We start from the raw sequence: 26,072 nt of genomic DNA, 5'->3' as shown, positions 1-26,072 counted from the left end.
AATTTATTAAATTTTGTCCACAATATTTCATTGTGGAGGGTATACATATATAAAATGTTCGGCCCCGACCGAACTTAAGACTTTTTACATTTTTTTATTTGTATGTTCAAGCACCTTCCGGTCACACGGGGTCACTTGGGGACACTATTACAACACTTACTTATTTCAAAAATAAATAGAACAAAATACATTTTTGGGTGTCAATGGCAATTGCCATCCATTTTCGGCCTAAGTTCATAAATGTCCCAATATGACATTAAATTCCATTTTGATTTTATTAAAATGTTTAATTTCTTCATTGTAGGCAGCGTTTAAACAATGAAAACAAGTGTTGACATGGCGACACTTGACAACAGGCTTCCTACAAGGTAGTCGACAACAAAATTACCGATAATAAGTCCCAATTTACATTAGGCGAGTTTACTTGCGGCAATTGTCAGTTTGTAGGTGAGAGAGGGTTCTGAGAGGCAAAGGGTTACCATTAGAGTTGGGCAATATAGTTCCTGGAGCGGATCGATCTTTCTAGTTCCTTTTGTCAAAAGGAACTAGTTCCTTAATATAGTTCCATAGTTCCAAATAGTTCCGAGAGCGATATAGTTCAATGCATCTTTCTCGTTCCATGTTCTTTTTATTTCCTTCATTCCAAATAGTTCCGGGACCGTTATAGTTCAATGCATCTTTCTCGTTCCATGTTCTTTTTATTTCCTTAATTCCAAATAGTTCCGAGAATGAAGTAGTTTAACGCATCTTTCTCTTTCTTTTTGTTTTCATTTTTTGGTGGATGAATTGACACAAAAATAAATAAATTGCAGCAATGTAACGAGGATGTAATTTACATTTATTTAACAATGTGGCCGCATCTGAATGATGAAGGAACCAAAGGTGAAAGATCGAAGAAAGAAAATGAATTATATAAATGAAAGGAATTATATGCACGGCTGGAACTATATGAACTAAAGGAACTATATAAATGAAAGAGCCGGATATAGTTCCAATAGTTCCTTGTCCGGAATAGTTCCTTGGAACTAGTTCGTTCCGGAACTACACAACTCTAGTTACCATATGTCTCACCTCTCTCTCCTACAAAATGAAAATTGCCGAAAGTAAACTCGCCCAATGTAAATTGGGACTAACCGATTATTGCAAATTTTATTTGCTATAACTTCGAAAATTAGCAAAACAAAACTTCAAATATTTCTGTCAATTTATACCAAAATCCAATACTAACTAAATACTAATAAACAATAGCCTCAGTAAGTCAATTAAAATTATTATCACTTGCCAATAAATTTGTTAGCTAAATTAAAACTGCACATTCGTGTTTTTTGGTAGGACGATTTTTGTAAATTTTGTTTATCCGTTCTTTTTTCGGTATTTAAAAATAAAAATATATACATTTTCATGGATTATTATGTTGGGTTATCAGTTCTATTGTCCTTTCTATTTATGTAAATCGGGTATTACATATTTACTGTATGTGTATATATTTTGTGTAGATGTTTCTTTTTTTTTTGTATCGTTTAGGCTTTTGTAACAGATTAAAGGTGTGTTTTGTTTGCGGTTCAGTATGGTCGATATTTTCATTTATAAAATATACGTTTTTGTATCTATGTATTTGGGGGAGTATGTGTGTGGCATTTACATATTGTTGTAGAAAATTATTGGGGGAGAGGGAGATTTTATTATAATTTGGTTTCCTAAATAGTTGACCATGCAGTTCCATTCATATTGTGTGTTTGTGTGTTTACCATAGAATCCCTTCCAACAATGGGTCTGGCATTTTTTCTCGTATTCTCTTATTGTTCCACGAAATACATATGTACGAGTATATATATTTATGAACTTAATATATATTATATATATGTGAATGTTTGTTGGTTTTGTTGTTATTGTTGGTATTTATATTCAGTTGATTTCGTTTTGGGCATTGTTATTGTTGTTACTCTCTGTTACCTTACTTAATATTGTAGCTGTTTTTTGTTGTTGTTGTTCTGGTTCTGGGCTTTCATGAGTTTTGTGGTTTTCCCTTTTTTCAGTTTTTTTTTCTAGTTTTAATTCGTTTTGTAGAGTGTGGTTGTTGCTGTTGTTGTTATTATTTCGTTATGTGTTTTTGTTGTTGTTTATCGTTTGATTGACACTATGATGGAAGAACAAATAGATTATCCGTAGTAGTAGTAGTAGAACTAGTAGTTGTTGTCGTCGTCGTAGTAGTCGCTGTTGTTGTTACTGTGGATGTTTTAGTTGTAGTTACATTTGTCACTAATGCTGTAGTTGTAGTAGTTGTTGTGGCTGTTGTCTGGGGCAATGTTGTTGTTACATGTATAACCGTTGTGGGTGTTGATGTTGTTGATGTCCTTGTTGTTGCTGTTGTTGTTTGCATATAGACTGCATTATTAAGCTCGACACGGGTCGTTATTAGCTTTTGCTAAAAATCACTACTTGTCGATGGATTACCTAAATTGCTCTCCACCGTGTCATCCTTATGTCAGAGCGGTGGTTTATAGACTTCAATGGCCGGCGTCAGCATATCCACACGGGTTGATATTGATGTATCACTGCAAATAGAATTAAACGAAGATGAGATATTAAATAACAATAGGTGATGATATTGGATTTAGCAAATTTGGTAAATTTTGGATATTATTAGGTTACTTTTATAATGTTGTGTGAGTGAGAGTGGGTGTGAATACATTTGTTATAGAATTTTGTATAAAACGACTTTTTAATATTTAAATAAGAGCATTTAAACAATTCATTTTCCCAAACAGCAATAGAAAATAAAAAAGGGAGAAGGATACGGGATAACATAAGGATACTAGGGAGCACATCTCACTAACTTATTTCGAATACATTTTCTATTGAGTTTCATACATATTTCAGAAGTAAGTGATGACAGATGAAAATCCTGAATCACTGTTTTAAAATCGTTACAGAAAAATTACAACAAAGATGTACAATAGTATCAGTCAGCTTTGCCGAAGGGAGATATACCCTCCGCCCGTGGCGGAACTAAGAATAGACCCTAAATTTTAAATATTAAAATAGCATTTTCGTAGTTGTCAAGAGAAGTTTTGGAAGCTTTCAGCGTAAATGTTTAGGGGTTCATGGGATAGGTATAAGAAACAGTGTGCCTACTTTTTCCACTGACAAACCTAATCAACAATAAAACAAGTAAAAAAGTATCAGTCGGCTTGGCCGACAGAGATATACACTCAGCCTCGGACCTCATGGAAAGAAAATAACACACAATACTTCTGACGTATATATAATACGATGTACAACGTTTGGACCAAATCGGTTACAACTTTCGAAGGTTATCTTACGCACTACCCAGTTTAATTGGGGCCGGCAGGTTTTTTTGTTCTTTTGGGCCATTATCTCAAGAAGTAAGTACATGCCCCTGAAAAAACATATACCGTCGTAATGGGGAAAGCAAATGTAAGTTGTTACATCAAAAACCAAAGGGATTCGAAGTCCACATGGTGCCATAGGGACATTTTAACCTTTTGGACTATTTTCTCAGGAAGTATGGACTTTCCCCTGAAAAAACGTGTACTGTCGTAATGGAGGCAGGGAATACATGTTGTTACAAAAAGAATCAAAACGATTTGAGAGCAAGCCTTAAACTGCACTCTTCACAAATTTTGTGTCGAAAGTACTCGAAGGAGTGGACTTATATAGTCCATGTTCGAAGCTGATCTATGTCCCGTAGATATATTACGATACAAAAAGAATGGACCAAAATGTGAATCCCTTCAAGAATTTTGGTGCGCACAATTTTTCCGAACATTTTCAAACTTTTGTGGGGGAGGTACCTGAAGGAGTGAACGATATGGACAAAATATTAATATAATAATTGTTCCACAAACATCCCTGGCGGGACAGGTGAGACTTTTCTCATATCAATGTTTATCGCCGAGTCCGAACGGCGCACACTGGTCGAAACCACTGATCTAGCGGCGCGAAAGTCAAAAAATCGAACTATAAAATTGCGAAATATTTTCCATTGTATCGATTACAGACACTTTGCAGACAAAGATTTTGTTTTTCATTTTTGTTGTAAATATTCCCTCAGTTATTCACTATCAAATACAAGAGTTTTTATTTGAAAACTTTGCCTATTAGGCATCAGATTTTAAAAAATTGTTGCAAAAAATTAACTTCATATTTGTTTAAATGGTAAATAAATTCGTAACGAAACTGGACTAGATTTATTTTTAATTAATATCAGAGGGTGTGATTTAAATTATAAAAATTAGTTTGGGGTTTGGAGGTACTTAGTTATATAGTAATAAATTTTCAAAAAATTCAATTTGTTAGTGTTTTATGGGTTGTACGCGCTTGTTCCATAGAGTGCATCTTGTAAACTTGGCCGAACTTAGGTTCGATTATTTTTTGGGGAGTGAAATTGGACTCTCTAGATACGGAATAACTATATTAGGGCTGCAAATATTTGCAAATCTTTTGATGACTGCACTTTTAAAATAAGGGGTTTTTGCATGAAATTCATACAAATTTGGCTATGCATTTGTATGGGAGCTAAATCAAAATAGGAACCTATCTTGAGAAATATTTGCAAGGAGGAGTTCTACCCCCGGAGACACTGTAATACTATATTATAGCTAAATATGTTGTTAAATATGGGATAACATAACTAAAAATTCAACGAATCGGGGCTACCATAAAAGGGGCTACATCGAAACATAAATCTGTGTTGAAAATGTTTTGTAAGAAGATTTTATACGCAGTGAGAACACTGAATGCAAAATTACAGCCAAGTTGGTTTAAAAATGTGGTCATGATATTCAAAATACCTTAAATTGGGAGATACGGTTAAATGGGGGCTATATCAGAACGTACAGCTATGTCCATAATTTTTGGTGACAATATTTTGTGACCACTAAGAACCCTAGGTAACAAATAACAGCTAATTTGCTACGAAATTGTGGCTTAAATCTTCAAAATATTAAGGTACCGTTATATGGGGGCTATACCAAAACATCAGCCGATATTGTTCATATTTGGCCCATTATTACCCACAGGTACAAATTGAGTTTGTGCTAAATTTCAGTGACGTATCTCAATTCGTTTGCAAGTTATTGATTTTGCGCCGCTAGATCAGTGCTTTCGACCACCGTGCGGCGTGTCTACACCACTTGTAGAGAAGTTGTACAAGGCTGAAATACTCAGAAAATGTCGCCAACATTACTGAGGGTTATTTTGCCACCGTTGAAAAGTGTTTTGATGTTGACTGACCGGGGAATCGAACCCACGACCTTCAGCGTGCAAGGCGGGTGTGCATACCATTGCACCACGGTGGCACCCCAAATATTATGGACAAAATATTATGAACGCCAAGTTTAAGACCAAATCGGCTGATCCGTTCGAGAGTTATCGTGCGCTCCAACCACTACACAAGGTGCCTAGGATTTTTTTTAACCTTTCGAACTATTTTCTCGGGAAGTATGGACTTGCCCCTGATAAAACTTGCACCGTCGTAATGGGGGCAGGGAATACAAGTTGTTACAACAAAAATCAAAGCGATTCGGAAGCCGGTCCTAAACTGAACATTTCCAAAATGTTGTGTGGGAGGTATCCGAAGGAGTGTCTGGTGAAAATTTCACGATGTGCAAAGCATGGACCGAATCGGCTACTCGCTCCAAGAGTTATCGCGCGTACAATTTTTCGGAACATTTTCGAACTTTTGTGGGGGAGGTATCGGAAGGAGTGGACCGATGTGGCTCATCTCCGAACTTAAACTAAGTTTGGATAAAATATTACTAACGCCAAATTTTTGACCAAATTGGTACATCCGTTCGAGAGTTATCGTGTGCACCAGCCAGACAGACGGACGGACATTGCTAAATCGACTCCAAATTGTCTGAAACACATTTCGTCCAAACATACTTGGGGTCTAAAACTATTATTTCGATGAGGCATGAAAGTGTATGTACCCTCGTTAGCATAAATGCTGAGGGTATAAAAAATGCACATGCCATACATAGTCTATCTTGGAACTGGATCTATTTTAAGAGTCATTCCTTCCGATAGTTATCGTCCCAAACAGTCAAATAATCTTTGATTACCTTAGGATTTTTGCATTATAAACGGACTTGCCCACAAAAAATGATACCGCCCTAATCAGAATAAAATATACCATTTCCGATGATAAGCTGCTCTTAACACAAATTTTGAAATTTTGTGACGGAAGTTCGATATACATATGTTAGTCCAATGTCAGTCACTTCTTTCAATTATTCGATTATAGAAACCACCAGCCATTTAAGTCGGTCAAGGTAGGATTTTTTTTAACAAATTGGACCTCTATGTCTGGAAGCATCGGCTTGCTCATGAAACAAACTAAATTGCTGTAAACCAGATCAAAAGGAATAATTTCGGTAAAAATTTCAAAACTATCCTCGAGCAGCCCATTAACAGCACCTAAGCAAAAATGTTCAACTTCGGTGACTGAGCTACTCGAAGATACATATGTCCGATATAGGTCTCGTTAGAACATTATGTACTTTTGAAAGAAATTTTACGATGTGTAATGTTTCTGTCAAATCGGATACTGAAGCCTATCCAAACGATATGCATCTACGTCTTCTCATAAAGATGGTCCACTGGTCATGATGAGGCAGATTTGAATATTCTTCTGTGCTGTCCACTGGCGCCTCATAACTTATTATAGGTCAACAGGTTTTCCTTGCCAACACCACAGGTGATGAAGACCTTGTTCCTACTTCTGATTTTATTGCAAATAGTTGTGAGGACGTTAATCACCACCATCGACCAATATGTTCGGGGAAGCCTCATTTCAGCCATCCAGGTCATGAACAGTGTGACAGTGGACTTAGCGGTAGATATATTTTTTGTATTCCTCAGATGGAAGAACTGCAATAAGTGTGCTATGTAGATATTTAACCTATCACATATGTAATCGACGATAGGACCCCATACATTACGATCTCTATGCCGTCTGATGGGTGGGGAATTTCTGAAATGTAGAGGCTTAACAGCTTCGGAGATATTACCCTGCCTTTGGTAGCTCCCTTCTTCACTATACGTTTCTCCGACTTCTTCTATTTGAATTCCGCAATTGTTTGGCGTCCACACTTGTAATTGACAATGTTTCAAACACAGCTACAAGGAAGTCTTTTCATTGTCTCGAACAGCTTGACTGGTTGACGATATGGAAAGCCTTCGATAGGTCTAGAGCCACTATGACTGTTCGATCGCACGGCCAGTTCTGGTTCAGTCCTCGACTGATATGTGTGGATATGGCGCGTAATGTTGTTGTGGTGCTGTGCATTTTCCGGAATTCATGTTGATTTTTGGCAACTAGGAAACTGCTTCCTGTCATTGGGAGGTGCCTCTAGAATCTTCGGTACAGGTGACAGGAGTAAGATCGGCCTATAATATTCGCCTCTACAGGCATCCTGTCAGACTTCAGTAGCGGGACCACCCTGTTAACTTTCCATGCTTCCATAATTGAGGATAGATTGCGCACTGTTGCCCAGGAACATAAATCCGGGTTCATCCAGAGGCTTAAACATGACCAATGGGATTCCGCGTGGGCCAAACGCTTTGGCTGATTTCGTGTTTCGGATTACATCTGCAACTTCGCTCGTCGTAAATTGTGGTCGTACCTCCTCGGCTAAATGCGCTTATATATTGCGTATTATGCTCCACTTCGCCCGCCTCTTTGGATCTGACATGGTAACTCTGTTGAAAGTAACAGCCGTTCTATCATGCTTCTTTCCCGGTTTCGAGAGTGATTCTACTGTTGCCCTCAATTTACTTAATCCTCGAAGATGGTCTGGGCCAAGGGGAATGACGTTTTGTCTCGAAACGTTTTTTATTAGATAGGGTTCACAATGGCAATGTGTATGTGGTGAGCTGTGGTAATTTTCTCTTGTCCTCCTAAGAGCGTCTTCTCACACCGTGCAAAATGTGGAGATATCAATCCTCTCGGCCAGCGGTGTACTCCTCCTCCAACAGTTGTTGGCTGGTATGTCTTAAGACTAAAATCAGGATATTCCATGTTTCGAAAACGACTATCTTCAATATTGGGAAAACAAGGACGTAACTGTAATAAATCTGGCAAATTATTGATATCCCGACTATCGTTTTAATTGCTGTCGTAAAACAAAGGTTACGTCGGCCACCAAAAAGAGTGGCGAATTCTTTAAAACATAATTGCTTCTAAGTGCGTTATAAACAAAGCTTTACGACATTGATCAAAACGTTAGTTCGACTATCGATAGTTTGCCAGCTCTACTACACAATTTACAGCAGAAACAAGAACCATGTCATCTTTATTGCAGGGGAAGGAACAACAATGGGTATGTTAAATGACTTCAAAATGAACACTGATCAGATCAATCTTTTATCATAGCCGTCGACCATGACATGACTAAAAACGCCTAGCCTTCGGCTTTAAAAGGACCAAAAACCAAACTACCTGCAACACAAAATATTAATTGATGACCGGTAAATCAAAAAAGAAAACACATCAACCAACTCATGGATATGTTTACATTTCTACAAAACAATTTGGCTGTGTTCAGATGGGAAATCATGCAACACATTGTTGGCGATGAATGACCAGATGCCCCAATTTCTGATATGAGCAAACAAAACAAAAACAGCCGTACAAATAACCGTTGAATTTGAATGCATTTCCATTGATTTGCTACACGTGACCAAAACCATACATTGTGTTAAGGCCGCATTTCATTTTGATTAAGTGAAATGTTTTTGGTTTGGCTAGAAAAAAACGGCACTGTTTTTTTCAGTGCAATAGGGAGTAATGAAAAAAATATATACAATTTTTACCTTCAAATTTAATCCATAATTCACTGAAATTTCTCTGAAATCAAATCACCTTTCATATGTAAAATTATCTAAAACATAAGTATGAGGGTCTAAATAATTTCAAGATTGACACAACATCTGATAATGTTTATTTTTTTATTTTTTTTCCTCCCCACCCTATTATACCATCATCATGAAATCTTATACAATTTTTGTGTGTTGGCATGCGTTGCGGCACAAAATAGCAACATCATCAAAAACGTTGGCATTCGAGCCGTCATCCACGGGCTGGGTTAATTCGGTTTGACTGTTTGTTTAGACTTGTCCAAGAACAAAATCAAACACAATCCAAACGGAAATTCAATCAAATCACGGAACAAGAGAAGCCATACACGCCAATGTTCATAAGACAGGAAAAAGCTTCAAATCGTCAGCAAAAAAATTGTGATAGATTACCTAAGTGACCCAAAGGGGCAGTGGCACAAATTATATAGAGGTGTTTTAAATAATAATTTGCTTCCCCTAAAACAAAGCACTCACTTCTTTGGGCTTTATATTTATTTATATAGTAATTGTTAATTGATTTATTCAAACACACAACTTTAACACGAAACATTAAATATTTTCACAAAATCACCCCGAAAAGGTGTAAATAATTCCATTAATTTTTAATTATGACAAATATTTGCCCTTTCAAAGCAAAACCAAAAACAACTATTTACTTTGTTCAATCTATCAAATCAATATATAAATTATGTATATACAAATACATAATCAATCACACATTTACACCACATACAATTACAACAAAACACAAAGGATATGCATTCAATTTCCACTACACACTTTGTTACGCTTTTATTGTTTCTTTTATGTGTGAATAGGTTTGTATGTATGTGAAATATATATTTTTGTCTCTCCCTCTCACATTTTCAATAACTTGTTGTATGTGTGTGTGCAGTGAGATTTTATATATATGCCAAGATTATATTCTATAGCAGGATAACGAAGAAGAAACCACCAGAAAAACAATAGAAAGCAATTAAAGAGTACAAACAATAAAAGTCATTTTACCATTCTGCCTCTTCCTCTCTCTATCTGCTTAGGTTGAATTATTTCCTCCCACCATTACAAAAAATTAGTATGAAATTACCCAACCAATATTTGGCTCACAAACCTCCCACTTTTGCCACCTATAAAGTGTTTTTATGTGTACAGCATTTCAAGCGAATATATCGTAATATATGTGTGTATATATGGGACAATACATGGAATATATGACATTTTTGAATAGATAAACCACATGGTTAACGATTATGGAATAGATGTTCGACCTGCAAGTCATTTACGAGAAAAAAAGTAATAACTTATCAGTAAATTTTGTAAGCTGAAGTTCCAAAACGAATCGTTCACTTCTGACGTATATAAAATATATTGATTTTAAAATATGAGGGCTCCAACAACAAACACATTCACCTATTCCAATAATTTTTGGTAAGCGGACTTTTGGTTCGAAATTTCAATTTACAGCAAAATTGTGATTTTACAGGATGGAAAATGTGATTTTCAAAATACCTTAAAATTTGATAGATTAGTCAAGCTGGGGTTTAAATCACACGCTTACACCTCCAGCTTGACTAATCTATAAATTTTTGAGAAAAGAAAAAAAGTCGAATAACAGACAACACTCTCTTCAAAACACCTAAAAAAACCGAAGTTACCGTTCTGATATGACCCCTCTTCCAATTTAAACCAAGTCGGTTGATCCGTTTGAGAGATATCGTAGGTTCCAGGACAGACAGACATCATTGTGGTTTGTAGCTGTAACATCCGACAACGGAATGCGGCTGATCGATTTTGCTGCGGCAAAGAACATGGTAGTGAGCAGCACCAGGTTCCAACACTTCAACATTCACAAGGCTACTTGGATATCCTCAGACGGGAAAACAAAAAACCAAATTGATCATGTTGTGATAGACGGAAGACACTCGTCCAGTGTGTTAGATGTCCGATCGATTCGAGGTGTGAACATCGATTCGGACCACTTCCTTGAAGCAGCCAAGGTACGCACTCGTCTTAATGTTGCGGCAAAACTGCGATGTAACACAGGACGGAAGCTGGATGTCGAAAAGCTGCAAACACCACAGACAGCACAAGCTTACTCCGCTCAACTGACCCGTATGCTGGAAGACAACACTCCTTGTCCCGATAATGCAGAAGCGCAGTGGCAAATAGCCCACTTCCTTCAGACTGCCGCAAAATCTATACTTGGGTACCAAACCCTCCACCTAAAAATGTATGGTACGATCAGGAGTGTAAGGCTACAGAACAGAAGGAAGCGGCATACAGAGGAACGCTGCATGCAGTAGCAACACAAAGCGCGAAAGAAACTTATCGGGAGAAGAGGAGAAGCGTATTCTCAAGAAAAAACAGAAGGATCAAGAAAAACGTGAGCGTGAGAAACGCGAGATGTTTAGGAGTCAGAATGAAGTCCGAAAATGTTACCAGAGTGTAAAACACCAGACTGCAGGATATGGTCCTGCAAAGATGACCAAGGGAATCTGGTAACTGATACAGATAGCGTACTGAGGATGTGGAAGGAGCTCTTTATGAAGCTCTTGGTATCGAATATATGTTGCGATGAAGATACCCCAGAACCAATCGTAAATGACAACGCGCAATGTTTACCACCTAGCCAAAGAGAGGTTACGACAGCTATTAATCGGCTGAAAAACAATAAGGCAGCAGGAATTGATGGACTTTCCGCCGAACTGTTCAAGACCGGTGGCGAAATGCTGATTAGGAGCATGCATCAGTTAATTTGCGAAATTTGACAGGAAGAAAGCATACCCAACGATTGGAACCTCAGCCTACTATGTCCCGTACACAAGAAAGGAGACAATATAGTTTTTGCAAATTACAGAGGCATAAGTCTCCTACCCATCGCATACAAAGTGCTGTCGAGCAGACTGTGTGAAGATTTAAAACCCATGGTCAATGATATAATTGGGTCATACCAATGCGGTTTTAGAACTGGTAAGTCGACAATTGACCAAATCTTCTGTGGGAGTTAAATGAATAAGTTGACCGATATAGTCCATCTTCGAACTTGATATAAGTGGGTCTATTGTCCGTTATTCCTTTCAGTAGTTATCGTGCCTATCAGACATTTTAGTTTTTATAGGTCACCGTATGATTTTAAAGAGCTTTTGGACGGTAAACATTCCTTGAGAAGCTTTTAAACTCTACTTAAGCTAAAATTTTGAACTTTTGTGAGAGAGGTACCCGAATGTGTTGTCCGATATTGACCTTCTTGGTGTTCTCAGCACCGGGTTTATTACAGGCGACCAACCAATGCCACTTACGCCGCAGTGAGATACCAATTGTGTTCAAGTGTTTGGCCCTATTCACCACCTTGGTTAGGCGCAGAGCACCATCTTAAACTCATGTGTTCTTATGGCGTTGATAGCCAGCAGACAATGCTACCCCATTCCAGTCAAAACTCTTTCCGCAATCCTGGGCAACCACAGCTACAACAATACTCAACGAAGGGCCGCACCTACTACCGGTCCAGGTTCGGATCAAAGACGAGGAGCTCTGTCGGTACCCGTGGTTGCAGAATTAAGTCTCTGGTGCGTTGTCGTAGAAGAAAGACTACTACCAGTTGGAACCCAAACTGAAAGCGGGACTGGTATCCGGGAGAACTTCGTAGGAAATCGTGCTATCAGTTGTTGTTGTTGTAGTACATGATGCTGGGTTGGCAGCTGCTGACCGAAACACTTTTGGTTTGGCTATCAGTCATTTTAATTGGTGGTAATAACCAAAGAGGTTTAGCTCTGGCCGAGCAAATTGATACCTCCACATTTTTGCACGATGATAACCACAAAGCGACATTACCATTGTCTGATCTGCCATTTCAATTGACCATGAAAGTCTCAGTTGACAGATAAGTCGACTTCATAAGCGTACTTTTCTGATTCAAGAGAAAGCTAATTGGCAAGAGAATTTATCAATCACCACTTCAGAGAGCTGTGCATTCCCTTAGATCCTCGGATAGCCGAAATAATTTTCCGCTTGCTTCATGCATGCTGGTCGAATATCTGATATTATACCAAATTACCCAGCAGAGGTGACGGCACTAGCAAATGCGCGTGATGATCTTCATCGTACGAACCCTAAAGACTAATTCTTGGAAACTTACTCTTTTAGTCAGCAGGCTATAGGGGAGCATAATCGGAAATGTCACTAGACCACCTGATATTGGTACATAATTGTCGAATCCGGGAAAGAAGGATGATAGGATGACTGTTACTTTCAACGGAGTAACAGTGGCATTGCTATAGGATTGAGTAAATTGTGGGCAAGGCTTAATTCACTCTCGAATTCAGAAAAGACGGATGTTATTTTCAATGCATTGACAGTGACAGATCAGAAGACGTTAGCTTGATATTTCACTGGTATTTTATAGAGTACTCCGTGAATGATAGGGCAACGAGGAGGAACAACCATAACACTATGCAACACTGAAAATGCAAACAACTTCTAGTATGCATTTTTTGAAAGTACATATTTAGACTATAAAAACCCTAGTAGGGTTTTGTCCTGTCAGATCCAGTTCGGATTTTATGGCCTCATCTAAACCGGGCTAATTCTACCCTTTTTTGCATTTACCAGGCCTTTATCTCAGAAACGAATAGGAATTTGGCCTCGCTGTCTTTAGCAATATTGTAGCCCTAAACTAGTAGAACTTATCTTTTGAAAAAAACACAGAAGAAAAACTCCATCTAGGGCATCAAAATCTATAAAATATAGAAAATTTTACATAATTGCTGAAATTCTGGTCAGTATCGGCTAAACTATTGGGAGTTGAACCAAGTAACTTTTTGAAAAAATCTTCCAAATAAATTTCTCAACAATTCTTTAGAACATTCTGAAACTCTAAAATGCTTACTTCATGTTTTTTCAGCGGTATTTTTCATCATATCTTTTACAACACGTATGTATTTCAAACACAGTTCACACCAACAGTTTATTCTCGCATTTCGGATTTCACAACATTATTGGCATTTTTATTAAATCGTCGTTGAAAAATGTACTGAAAACAACGGCATAGAGGCATTTTACAACAATGACATTTTCTGAAGAGTTGTGTATTACATTCCAGGGAATATTTTTCTAAAATAAAATATTCAGAAAAAATTAACGGTTTTGGAGATGTGGTGCGAAATGTATAAAAATTGTGAAATTTTTGCATATATTTTGAAATTTGAGGCAATAAATGTAGTTTTTCGAGATCATTATTTCTCCAAGTATTTTATTCTTGTCATTATCTACAGATTTGCTTCAGAGGTCAGAAGAAGATTCGCATTGGTTTCAGAGATATAGCCCCGAATTTCTTTAAAAACTCAATATTTAACCATGTTTAGATGGGGCCATAAAATGAGTGCTGGATCTGACACAACAAAACCAAACTAGGGTTTCTTGTCGTTTGGGTCTGTACTTTCAAAAAATCCTCAGTTCGAATTGTTTGCACAAGATCACCTTAAAAATGTTGCACAGTGTAATTTACGATGAGCGATCGTGCAGATGTCATTCAAAATGCGAAATCATCCGAAGCGATGGACCCACATGGAATATCAATGGTTATGCTTAAGCAACTGGATGAACACGGGGTGGAGTATTTAACAAGTTTTCTTTCTTTATGACCCTTTTTGGACATTCGAACTTATCGACAATTATGGATTAAGAATTAACTGCACTAAGACATTAATGTTAAACCTTTGTGGGGGAGGTACCTTTAGGGAGGACCGATATGGGCCATTTTTTTTTTGTTTTTTGACAAAATATTAGGAGATCCAAAGTTTGGACCAAATTGGTTGCCCCATTCAAGTGATATCGTTCTAGCATTTTAGTGGCATTTTTTAAATATTGGGGAGACGTACCGGAAGTTGTGGACCTGTATTGCCCCATGAAACTAAGTTTGGATATAATATGACGAAGACCTAATGTTGGACCAAATCGGTTGAACAGTTCGAGAGTTATCGTGCTCTCCGACAGCCACATATGGCGACATAGGGATTTTTTACATCTTTCGGGCTGCTTTCCTAAAAAATATGGACTTGCCCCTGAAAAAACTTTTACCGTCGTAATGGAGGTTGCGAATGTAAATAGCTTCAACAAAAATTAAAGATATTTAAGAGCAGGCCTTAAAGTGAACTTATCCGAAATTGTGTGTGAGAGGTACCAGAAGGAGTACACAAATATAGTCCATATTCGAACCTGATATATATCTGGTAGATATATTAGGATGTGCAAGGTATGGATTACATAGGTCACTCCCTTCAAGAGTTATCGTGCGCACAATTTTTCCGAACATTTTTGAACTTTTGTGGGGGAGGTACCTGAAGGAGTGGACCGAAATGGCTTATCTTCGAATTTAAACTATGTTTGGACAAAATATTACGAAGGCCAAAGGGGAGATCGGGAGATCCGTTCGAAAGTTGTCTTGCGCTCCATCGTCGTATGGAGGGCAATGAATACAAGTTGTTGCAACAAAAATCAAAGATATTCGAGAGCAGGTCCTAGTCTGAACTTATCCGAAATTTTGTGTGGGAGGTACCCGAAGAAGTGGACCGATTGAGTCCATTTTGGAACCTTATCTAAGTTTAGTAGAAATTTCACGATGTGCAAAGTATGGGCCAAATCGGTTACTTCCTTCTAGAGTTATCGTGCACACACATTTTCCGAACATTTTCGAACGTTTGTGAGGGAGGTACCGGAAGGAGTGGCCGATATAGACCATCTTCGAACTTAAATTAAGTTGATCCGTTCGAGCGCTCCAGCCAGCCAGACAGACGGACGGACATTGCTCAATCGACTCCAAGTTGTCTGAAAGACATTTCGTCCAAACATACTTGGGGTTTAAACCCATTATTTCGATGAGGCACATTTTGCCCGTATGAAAGTGTATATACCCTCGTTAGCATAAATGCTGATGGTATAAAAAACCTACAGCATTACACGATATATGCGACCGAATCGTCGTGGTAACTGTTTCCCTACAGAAAACCTTCGATGTCGTCAATCATGCTAAGCTGTTGGAGAATATAGAGAGTACTTCCCTCCAGCTGTGTTTGAAATGTTAGATAATTAAGTATATGTGTAGACGACAGTTGGTTGTGGAATTCAGAAATAAGAAGTCGAAGGGCCGTTCACCAAAGTCGAGTATCCGAAACTTTTTAAACTCTGCCTTGGTGATATTCCACAATGATTATTCGATCCTGGTGTCAAGTATTATCGTCGACGAATTATTTCTGTCGCTACAACTAATCCCACACTGTTGGACGGTTAAAATGAAGCTCTCCTTTAGAATTTTGGTCGATGTTGCTCTGATTCCGACCAATAACTACCACAATTGGGTATGATGTTCGATGTTTAATCGTCTGCGCTTGCCACTGCTATTTGCGATAAGAACAGAAGTAGAATCAATGTTCTCAAATCACTGACTGCAGCACTTGGATTGCTGAGAAAGAAACGTTGTTGACTTTGTATTAGGCAATAGGATGGTCTGAAAAAATGTTCAAACCTGCTAGAATTGCGCCCTGAGGACTGCAACGGCACGCCTCACAGTGTTGCCGCTTCCATACAAAAGTGGACAAAAATAGAAGGCGTTGATCAAGGTTAATGAATTTTTGCACAAGTAGTTATGAGGAGACAGAAATGAAAAATATCAAATTTGGTCCATATCGGTTCAGATTTGGATATAGCTCCAATATACATATATACTTTTTCCGATTTTGCTACAACTCGTTCAAGTTTGATCGAATAGCCTTCAAATTTCATTTGTGTTATTTTCTTAGACCCCTGAATAGCTAAACCGATTTTCACCAAAAATTGGTTCAGATTTGGATATAGACCGATTTTGATATAACTCGGGCAATTTTAATCGAATAGCCTTCAAATTTTCTATTGATATTTTCCAACCGAAATTTGGTGGTTAGTCTTCGGCAGAGGTACGAAACATTCCAACAAAGAATTGTGAGTGTAGGTCCACGTTTTGATGTAGTCCCCATAGATCGGTATCTCCCGATTATCGGTACTTTGAATATATTAGCCTCATTATTACAAAGAAATTGCTGAAATTTGGTATTTACAGCCTGTTCATGTATGTCGATAAGAAAATGAATGCGCAAGAAAGACTACCAAATTTGAGTGTGTTTTTCAAATTTGTTTTTTGTTTTGAAGTAAAAGCAAAGGCAATAATATTTCAAAAACTAAAGTTTGGGTGTGTTTCATGCGCACACATTTTCGTTTCGAAATACATAAACTGGGGGTTAGTCTTCGTTGGAGGTATAAAACTTTCACCTTGAAATTTGTCGGTATAGGTCCACACCTTAATATAGCCCCCATAGGACGGCAAAATGGCTTAAAATTGGTATTTAGTCTTCTTTGGGGGGTTATAACTTTCTACCCAAAATCTGTCTGTATAGGACCTAGTCTTCATATAGCCCCCATGGAACCGTACCTTCCCATTTTCGGAAATTTGAGGTTGTGGCCTCAATATCCACCCGAAATTACTGAAATTTGGTGTTGTCTTCATATTTTTTGTGAGCTTATTGAATACATCAAACTCTTGTCTTTAAATATAACAATTTTCCTTTAAAAACTTTTTTGACCATTTGATGTTCAAAAACCGCAATTTTTTTTGTAAAAAATCGAATTTTGATTTTCGCTATTCCCAATTTTTTTTAAAAATTTGATATTTGTAAAATTCTCTCGTTTTAAAGCAAGATTATTACATACTTAAAAAGCCCACAAAAATATATGATGATCGGTTCATTAGTGTTCGCGCAATAGCCAATACCCTAAAACGCTTTGTTAAAAAAGGGGGTAATCCCTGAGTGGTAGTCACTAAAAAAGCGAAATAACATGTTCGTCTGCAAACGTCTGCAGCTGGAACGTTTATACGTTTGAAGTGCTCACTTTTCACAACTTAAACAGCAAATAATATCAATATACACTTTTATACAATTTTTTCCCAATCCACTAATTCTAAAATTTGGTTCACAAAATCGATGTACTAATTACGAGTACCACAGACTTGGGTAGCTGTAACCACCATATGGTCACCACTTACTTCCAAACAAAATTAAATCCATGTTTATAAATTACTTTAAATATTAAAATATTGGACCATAATACAAGTTATTAATTATTTGTAAAATAATTACAAAAATACATATTTCCAACAATTATCGGATTTGAACCTTTACATGGAGAAAACTACTTGACAAATCAATACCGAAATGGTTTGGTCGAAAAAAAATTGCTGAGCTCTGAGCTACTAACCAAATTATTACATTTTTGTAAATATAAATATTTTTTTGCGATTTTAAATGAAATATAGTTTTGAAGTATGTACTAAAAACGTGCTTCATTTACAAGTTTTGTAAGTAACATTTTCAAATTTTTTGTTTGAAGCTTTCAAATTTTTTGTTTCAAATTTTCAAATTTTTCTGAATTACATCTTTATGTCACTTTGGATTACTTCTTTGTTGGCTATAACTCGAAAACTAATTAGAAATTTATTTCGTCAAATTTGTTGTACCACCAGGAATAATATAAACAAAGTTATGACCTGCTTTCGAAAAATATTACAATTTTTGTATGGCAGACGTTGCAGAAATAATTACTCACAGTTTTCCCTTCGGTTTTTGGGTTTTCATTTGATCGGTTTCTTGAAATCCGATGCCTCTGTTCCTTTTTAAATTTGATGCCCGTTTTATTGTCTTCTAGAAAATCTCAGATAGAAATAAATCTCTTTTCCACAAGTATTCGCTATAAATCCTTTTCTACCCGAATTGGTAGATTGTGGAACTCGTTGCCTCCTAATATAAAAACGTTTGCAGTTTCTCAGCAGACTTTCAAAAACAGATTAATGAAATATTTCAATGAACTTCCGTAAAAAATACGTATCTTTTCTATTTCTGTCGACATTGGCAATTTATTATTATTTGATTTTAAAATTGCTTCATATTTTTCAGCCCCTTTTGTAACTATTTATTGTACACAGGCACAGTTTGAAAATAATGAAGAAAAATTAATTGTTGAGCTTGATTTTTTCCTATAGTATTTGTATAATTTTACCCTCAAATGTCCCTAATCAAAATAATGATTTTAGACTTCATATAAGTTTGGACGAAATCCGGGTCAGACAATCTGCAGTCATTTAGCCCAGTCTGCATCTCTGGCTGGGGCGCATGCCATCTCTTAAACGGAGTAACCAATTTGGTCCAAATTTTGGACCGTCTGGTACGGTTCACTTGCTTTCCAAAACATAACACTATGCGACATGAAAATTATTACCCATATTCTGACACCGCAGCGTTTTTCCCTATCTCATCAACTTTCGCGGTTATAGGACTCTATATGACTATATCCCATAAACCGCTAAGAATTTGGATTCACTACTGGAAGCAAAGTTTTAGTTCTCGTTGTAAATAATAATAATTGTGAACACATAAAATCCATCAACCTCATCTTCAAGGTCAAAATTGTCAAAGTCAAATTTCCGTTATAATTTTTACTCGAATTTTGATCTACAGATATCAAACCAATCAAAATTGAAGCAAACAATTAACTACAAAATTGTACCTTAGATCTCAATAAACAACTTCGTAGAACATACGAACTCTGTGCGTCATGATCTAGAGAGATGTTCAAACGTATAAACGTACATACATATATATGTAGATCCCTGCATGTGGACCGGGACCAAACGATACTTTGTATATTTTTAACTGCCTATCTCTCGATTCTTTTTTAATCGTTTTAAATTAAAATTCTACAGGTGATCCATGATGTATATTCAAAATCATCTTTCTCTGTCCCCTCTGCTAAAACATTCTGATGACGTCAACTTTGTGAAGAATTGGCTTTGGTGTCTTCGAAGAAGCATTCGAAGGCGAAAAGTTCTTTTGGGCGTTTCAATTATTATTTTTTGTTTATAAACATTAAGCCTATGTGAGACACACAAGCTTTCTTTATTTCCACCCAAAAGTCCCCATGTTTCTTATAGTTCTCCCCAGGTTACATATTTCCAAACATTGCTCATATGTACCACTACTACCAACCACCACAACTATAAATTAACCGATTTCTAGCAAATGACTGTGTTTTTGTATTTAGAAATTAATCAATCAAAAACTGTTGAAGGCATGTCAACTGCAATACAAAGAAAGGACATGAAATTGTGTTCTGACGGTCAGTTGTTGTGTTACCGGAGGAAAAAAATCGCTAGGTTTGTATTTCTGTTTGATTTAGGTTTCGTTTGATTTGAAGTTTTTTTTGGGGGGACTTTTGTCAGTGAGACATTTTCGTATTGAACTTGTCACATAAAGGCCAACAATATTTGTCCAAAACGAACAAAAACAACTTCTTTGTGTTACGTTGCGAATAAATGAACTAATTTAGCAATGAAAGGGAAAGTGGTAGTAAGGTGGAGGAAATAATTGGTTTTGTTTCATTAAGGGTAGCTTACACTATATGTAAATGTCATATGACATGGAATTTTTCATTGTTATATATTCGCTAATATGTGCAATATTGGAGATTTTCCTTACGCCATTCACCCTGTGGGTCCACACCAGCAAAAATGTAAAAAAACTACGTCTCCACATTGCCTCCGTGGGTAGATATGGAACGATTTTTTTCGTGTCATATGACATTGATAGATAGTGTAAACAACCTCTTAACCGAGAATGAAATGAGGGTGGTAACAACGACAGAGTTCACGTGAAATTGGGTTATTTTCTATGAGTCTTTATGAATGGAATGAATGGCATATTTAGCACATATTTGTAGAAAAACAATGAAAAATTGGTTCATAAAAACTAATTACTCGGTAAAATAGACTTATTTTAAGGTACGATTTACGTACATATGTCTGTAATAGGATTATTGTTGCTTGTTGAAACCATTTTGTGTTGGAAGATCAACGATGCAATGTCTATACCAATGTTTCCCATGAATATGGTACAGCTAAACCATCTTCATATAAAAGAGTATTCTCTTCTTCTTTTTTATCATTTATGATGTAGGACGTTATTCTTTCCGTAAACGACGTGTTGATGATATTATGACAGCATTTAAAGAAAGCTTTTACCTGGTTCAAATGTAAACATCAACACCGTGAGGTGCCGAACAACAGCTGATAAACATGCGGTTGTCTTGTCGGAGTTTCGATACCACGACCTTCCATATGCTGTGAGAACATATTAATCCCAATTGATTCTTCAAATAAATTTTTAATTCTTGCACACATAAATTTAACTGATAATTTATTTAAATTGAAAATATTGAACCGTGTTGCTGTGTTATGCAGTGCTGTGTTGGTTTCAATGCCCACAGAAACCACATTTAACCAGTCAGAGATGCAGCGTCTACCTTGTGGCCATTGGTATTGAAATTTCCGTTTATTAATATCCGCTCGTTGCAGTGAACGTGTCATACGAGACTTGGTGCTTTGTGTAAAGTGATTTTCCGATAGATTTTTATTTTAATTATGAAAAAATAATGAAAAGCTTGAACTTAAAAAAGAACGTGTGACAGGATATTAGGGTGAAAAGTAAAATAACACTGTGCAACACTGAAAATGCAAACTTCTAATGGGCATTTTCTCAAAGTGCATACAGAGACTACAAAAATCCTAATTGGGTTTCGTGTTGTTAGATCGGGTTTGGATTTTATAGACTCATCTAATCCGGGCTACAACTATCCTTTTTTCACTGATCGGGGCTTTATCTCAGAAACTAATAAAAATTTTACTTCGCGGTCTTCAGCAATATTGTAGCCCTAAAGTAGAAGAATTTACGTGTCAAACAAAAGAACTAGGCAAAACTGCATCTAGCGCATCAAAATCGATAAAATATATGAACTTTTACATAATTTCTGGAATTATGGTCAATATCAGCTAAACTATTGGGAGTTGAACCAAGTAACCATTCGCAAAAATTTTCCAAACAATATGCTCAGTAATTTTCCAGTACATTCTGAAACTCTAAAATACTTATTTCGTGTTGTTTAGGCTCTATTCCATATCATACTTTCTAAAAACCATTTTTCAAACAATGTTCACAAAACTTGTTTATTTTAATATTTGGTATTTCAATGCATTGTTCATATATTTATCAAATTTCCTTTGAAAATTTCAAATTTCTTTAGAAATTGCGTGGCAGAGGCATTTAACAAGAATGGAATGTTTTGAAAAGTTGTGAATTACATTTCAGCGCATATTTCTTTTAAAGAAAAGTTAACGAAAACAAGTAAAAAAGTATTAGTCGGCTTTGCCGACAGAGATATACCCTCAGCCTGTGTTTCTTGAACAATTTTTTTTCAAAAAACTTATGTATTTAGGGGGTTTTAAAAATTTTGGGCGTTTGAACCGACAAAAATGTTGATTATGATAAAAGATCAAAAGTTTTGCGGAGGAGATACTAAAAAGAATATATCTCCAGCTACTACATATGGTGCCATAGGGGGTTTTTGCACCCTTCGGGCTGTTTGCTCAAGAAGTATGGACTTGCCCCTGAAAAAAATTTTACCATCGTAATTAAGGCAGCGAATGCAAGTTGCTTCAACAAAAATCAAAGTGATTCCATATCAGGTCTTAAAGTGAACTTAAACGAAATTTTGTGTGGGAGGTACCGGATGGAGTGGACACATAGAGCCAATATTTAAAACTGATCTATATCTGGTAGATATTTTAGGATGTGTAAAGTATGGACCAGAGTTATCGCGCGCACAAATTTTCCGAACATTTCCGAACTTTTGTGGGGGAGGTACCGGAAGGAGTGGACCGATATAGCCCATCTTCGAACTTAAACTAAGTTTGGGCAAAATATTACGAGAACCAAAATTTGAACCGAATCGGTTCATCCGTTCGAGAGTTATCGTGCGCTCCAGCCAGCCAGACAGACGGACATTGCTCAATCGACTCCAAATTGTCTGAAACACATTTTGACCAAACATACTTGGGGTCTAAAACCATTATTTCGATGAGGCACATTTTGCCCGTATGAAAGTGTATATACCCTCATTAGCGTAAATGCTGAGGGTATAAATATAACAGTTTTGGGGACATGGTGCGAAATGTGGATATATTAGGAGGAATTTGTAGATATTTTATGCATTTTCAGACAACAAATACAGTCGTTAGAGGTAATTATTTCTCAAAATATTTTCTTCATGCTCTTATCTACAAATTTGTTTCAGAGGTTTAAACAGGATTCGGATTAGCTTCAGAGATATTTCCTCGATTTGCTCTAAAAAGTCAATATTTAGCCATGTTTAGTTGAGGCCATAAAATCTAAACCCGATCTAGCAACACAAAACCCAATATGGTTGGGTCTGTACTTTCATAAAATCCGCAGTAATAGTTGTTTGCACAAAGTTACCTTGAAAATGTTGCATAGTGTAATTGAAAAAAATTAAAATAAAAAAAAAACATATTTTTAAGACCGTTTCTTATGGGAAATAGAAAGGAATTCGTGTAAGTCACCTGCCTGAGGATTATCAGGAAACCTATTCTGGTTTTTCATGATTAATGATTCAATTTATAACCTTAGCCTTATGACTTTGGTACCACTGTGGTGTAATGGTATAAATGTCCGGCGTCTATTCCCAGGTCAGGCAATATCACATGTTCAACGGTGGTGAAAAAACCCTCGGTATAATGTTGGCTACATTTCTTGACTATTTCAGCCATGAAAAACTTCTCTACAAGTTGTGTCATAGGACACGCCTTTTGGGGTACGCCAATAAACAGTTGGTCCCATATTATTGAGCTAATATGAATCGGGGTGCACTTATAGACGTGAGAGAAGTGTTTCATGGGATGTCTGTGAAAACAATAAAATGAAAACCCTATGAATAATAGCGGTTGTGGACCCCAAATATTATCCGTTTAAAACCATTTCCGTCGGGTTGGAGTCTTTTAAATTAATTATCCTCCAAATTCAACTTAATTTCGAATATTGGTCAATTCCTTCTGGTTAATGAGTGTGCTCTTTTTGCCTCATGCAGTCCTTGTGTTCTTGATTACAACTTTTTTCCGTGGGATGTCTAAACTTCCCTAAAGCATGACTCTAAAGCTATATACGCAGAAAAATATATGTTAGAAATATGTTGGGATCCAAACAAATATTTGTTTGGGACTGGTTGCAAACAAATATATGTTTGGATCCAAACATAATTTGTCCAAACAACTATATGGTTGCAACATTTTGTAACATATCTCAATTTTATTTGTTTGGTTACAACATATTTTTTTATGGGTAGAGAGAGGATTTTTGTTAAAGAGAGTGACAACAGGGCTCTCGTTGAAACTATTGGACAAGGAAGAAATCACATTTAATATTGGTAATTATATCAATATTACATACATACATACATATGTACATACATACATAGATACATGCATACATATGTATATTTGAAATATGGATGTACGCAGATGATTTCAACTTGGAGGAAATTGTGTTTAATTTCACAACTAAGGAGAAGCGCTCAACGATGTTTCTATATAATTTTTTCGTTTTAAAAGTGCGACGCTTTATAAATTATTTCATTCAGTTTTTTTATTAAAGTCCTTTATGTATTTCTTTAGAATTTTTTTATGTACCTATGTGTCTGTTGTTGCTTTTGTTCGGTATTTCTATGCATTTCAATAAACCACCACCATTTACAAATGTGTGTATATGTTAGCAATAGCCAGTGAGCGCTTACTGAGAGTAGGTGAGCATACGTTTAAATGTGTTTTGCATTGAAATTTACGCTCCCTTGCTCTCAGTAAGTGCCCACTGGTGCATGTGTTTGTTTTTTGTTGTGGCTTTTATGTTTGTATTTGTTTGCATACTTGCAGCCTCTAATTAATATGGTTCGTGAGCACGAACTCATAAGCACATAATTATTGATGTGGCGGCCCTGGTCGAAGATTCTGGAATTGTGACCAATGGTGTCCTAATTCCGGCCACCAACTACCCCAAGCTATTGTGTATAACGTTCGAAAGCACGTTTAAGTCAGATCGGAAGTAGGAACAAGGTCCTTACGACGCACAGTAGTTCACAATCGTTTTTTTTCTGGTCAAAATGCTGTAACTTTTTAACGTATAGACATATTTTAATTTTTTTGCTGGACAGACATCTGCTTTCAGATGAATGATAAGCAGTCAAATTCGGCTGGGTAGTTGCAGAGAGATTCAAGGTCAACGTTAAACTTGTGAGGTTTTTATTATTTTTCATCAAAATATGAGTGTTTTTGTGTTTTTTATATCTTCCTATATAATAAAGATGTTCAAATTTTAAATTTAAATTTTCAAAAGATTTTAATTTTTTCAACAACTATAAAAATACTCCTTGGGATTTCAAAAAACTTATATAACTCGTATAAAAAATCATATACTCAAAAAAAAATCCAGTTGTGTAAAAAATTTTGGGAACGGTATGGAAAAACACACATTTTTACCCATGTAATTTCAATAAATTTATAAAGTGTTAAACGCACGGTGGTATATATGGACTGAAAGAGAAGAATCTCAGGCATCTTTTTGTGAAAACAGAACATTGTTCCATCTTGTTCCACAAAAGTTCTAGTTCACTAAAATTGGAATTTCATAAAATTTAGTACCTGAGGAAAAATAAAATAACTCATGTTGTGTAAACACTACTGAACAATATATCTGTTATAGTTTCCGAGAAATAGCTATTACATTCTGCAGAAATTTGCAAAAATTACGTATTTCCCAAAAATGGGAAAAGTGTTGGTCTTTAGGGGCGCCCCACGCCCACACCTTCTAATATTTTGACCTAATTTTTTGGTTTCCTTAGTTTTAGTATGTTTACTATCGAATCCCATATAGAAATTAAATATCTTTGACAAAACAAAACTTTGATTTTTGGCCAGGAAAATCCATTTCTGAACCACCATGCGTCGTTGGCCGGCGGCATTTGGGGTAGTTAGCAAACATTAGCGCTACGCGGTAGAGGAATAGTCAAATCGGACAGAATATCGTCCTGAGGAATGCAATATCGTGCCTCTTCATGACACTAGTGTACCAGAGAAGACCAAAGGTGCAAAAGAGAACCTCTAGATCAACGAACCTATGAGGCAGCCGTCGATAGCATTCACACGGATGCAGTTGCACAGGCAGTTCAGATTTATAGTGTGAATGCCGTACTCGGAGGCCCCCACCCATCCA

General features: G+C 36.5%; 1 protein-coding gene across 4 annotated transcripts in view; it reads right to left on the bottom strand.

Moving 5' to 3' along the window:
• Positions 1-272: 272 nt before the first annotated feature.
• Teh1 (tipE homolog 1 phospholipid transfer protein) overlaps positions 273-26,072 on the bottom strand; it is a 507,587-nt gene continuing 481,787 nt past the window's right edge. For 3 of the 4 annotated variants that reach the window (XM_073967243.1, XM_073967235.1, XM_073967251.1), the window contains one exon: positions 273-2,555. In XM_073967243.1, coding sequence (XP_073823344.1) covers positions 2,486-2,555 — 70 coding nt within the window. In that variant the 3' untranslated portion in view covers positions 273-2,485. The remainder of the gene's footprint in view (positions 2,556-26,072) is intronic. The other variant, XR_012410187.1, reaches the window with a different exon arrangement.

Source organism: Musca autumnalis, unplaced genomic scaffold, assembly GCF_047663935.1.
Source record: "Musca autumnalis isolate F117 unplaced genomic scaffold, ASM4766393v1 scaffold_1, whole genome shotgun sequence".
In the NCBI taxonomy this organism is placed as follows: domain Eukaryota; kingdom Metazoa; phylum Arthropoda; class Insecta; order Diptera; family Muscidae; genus Musca; species Musca autumnalis.
The sequence above is the reverse complement of the archived record's forward strand: the minus strand, read 5'-3'. Positions and strand labels throughout refer to the sequence as shown.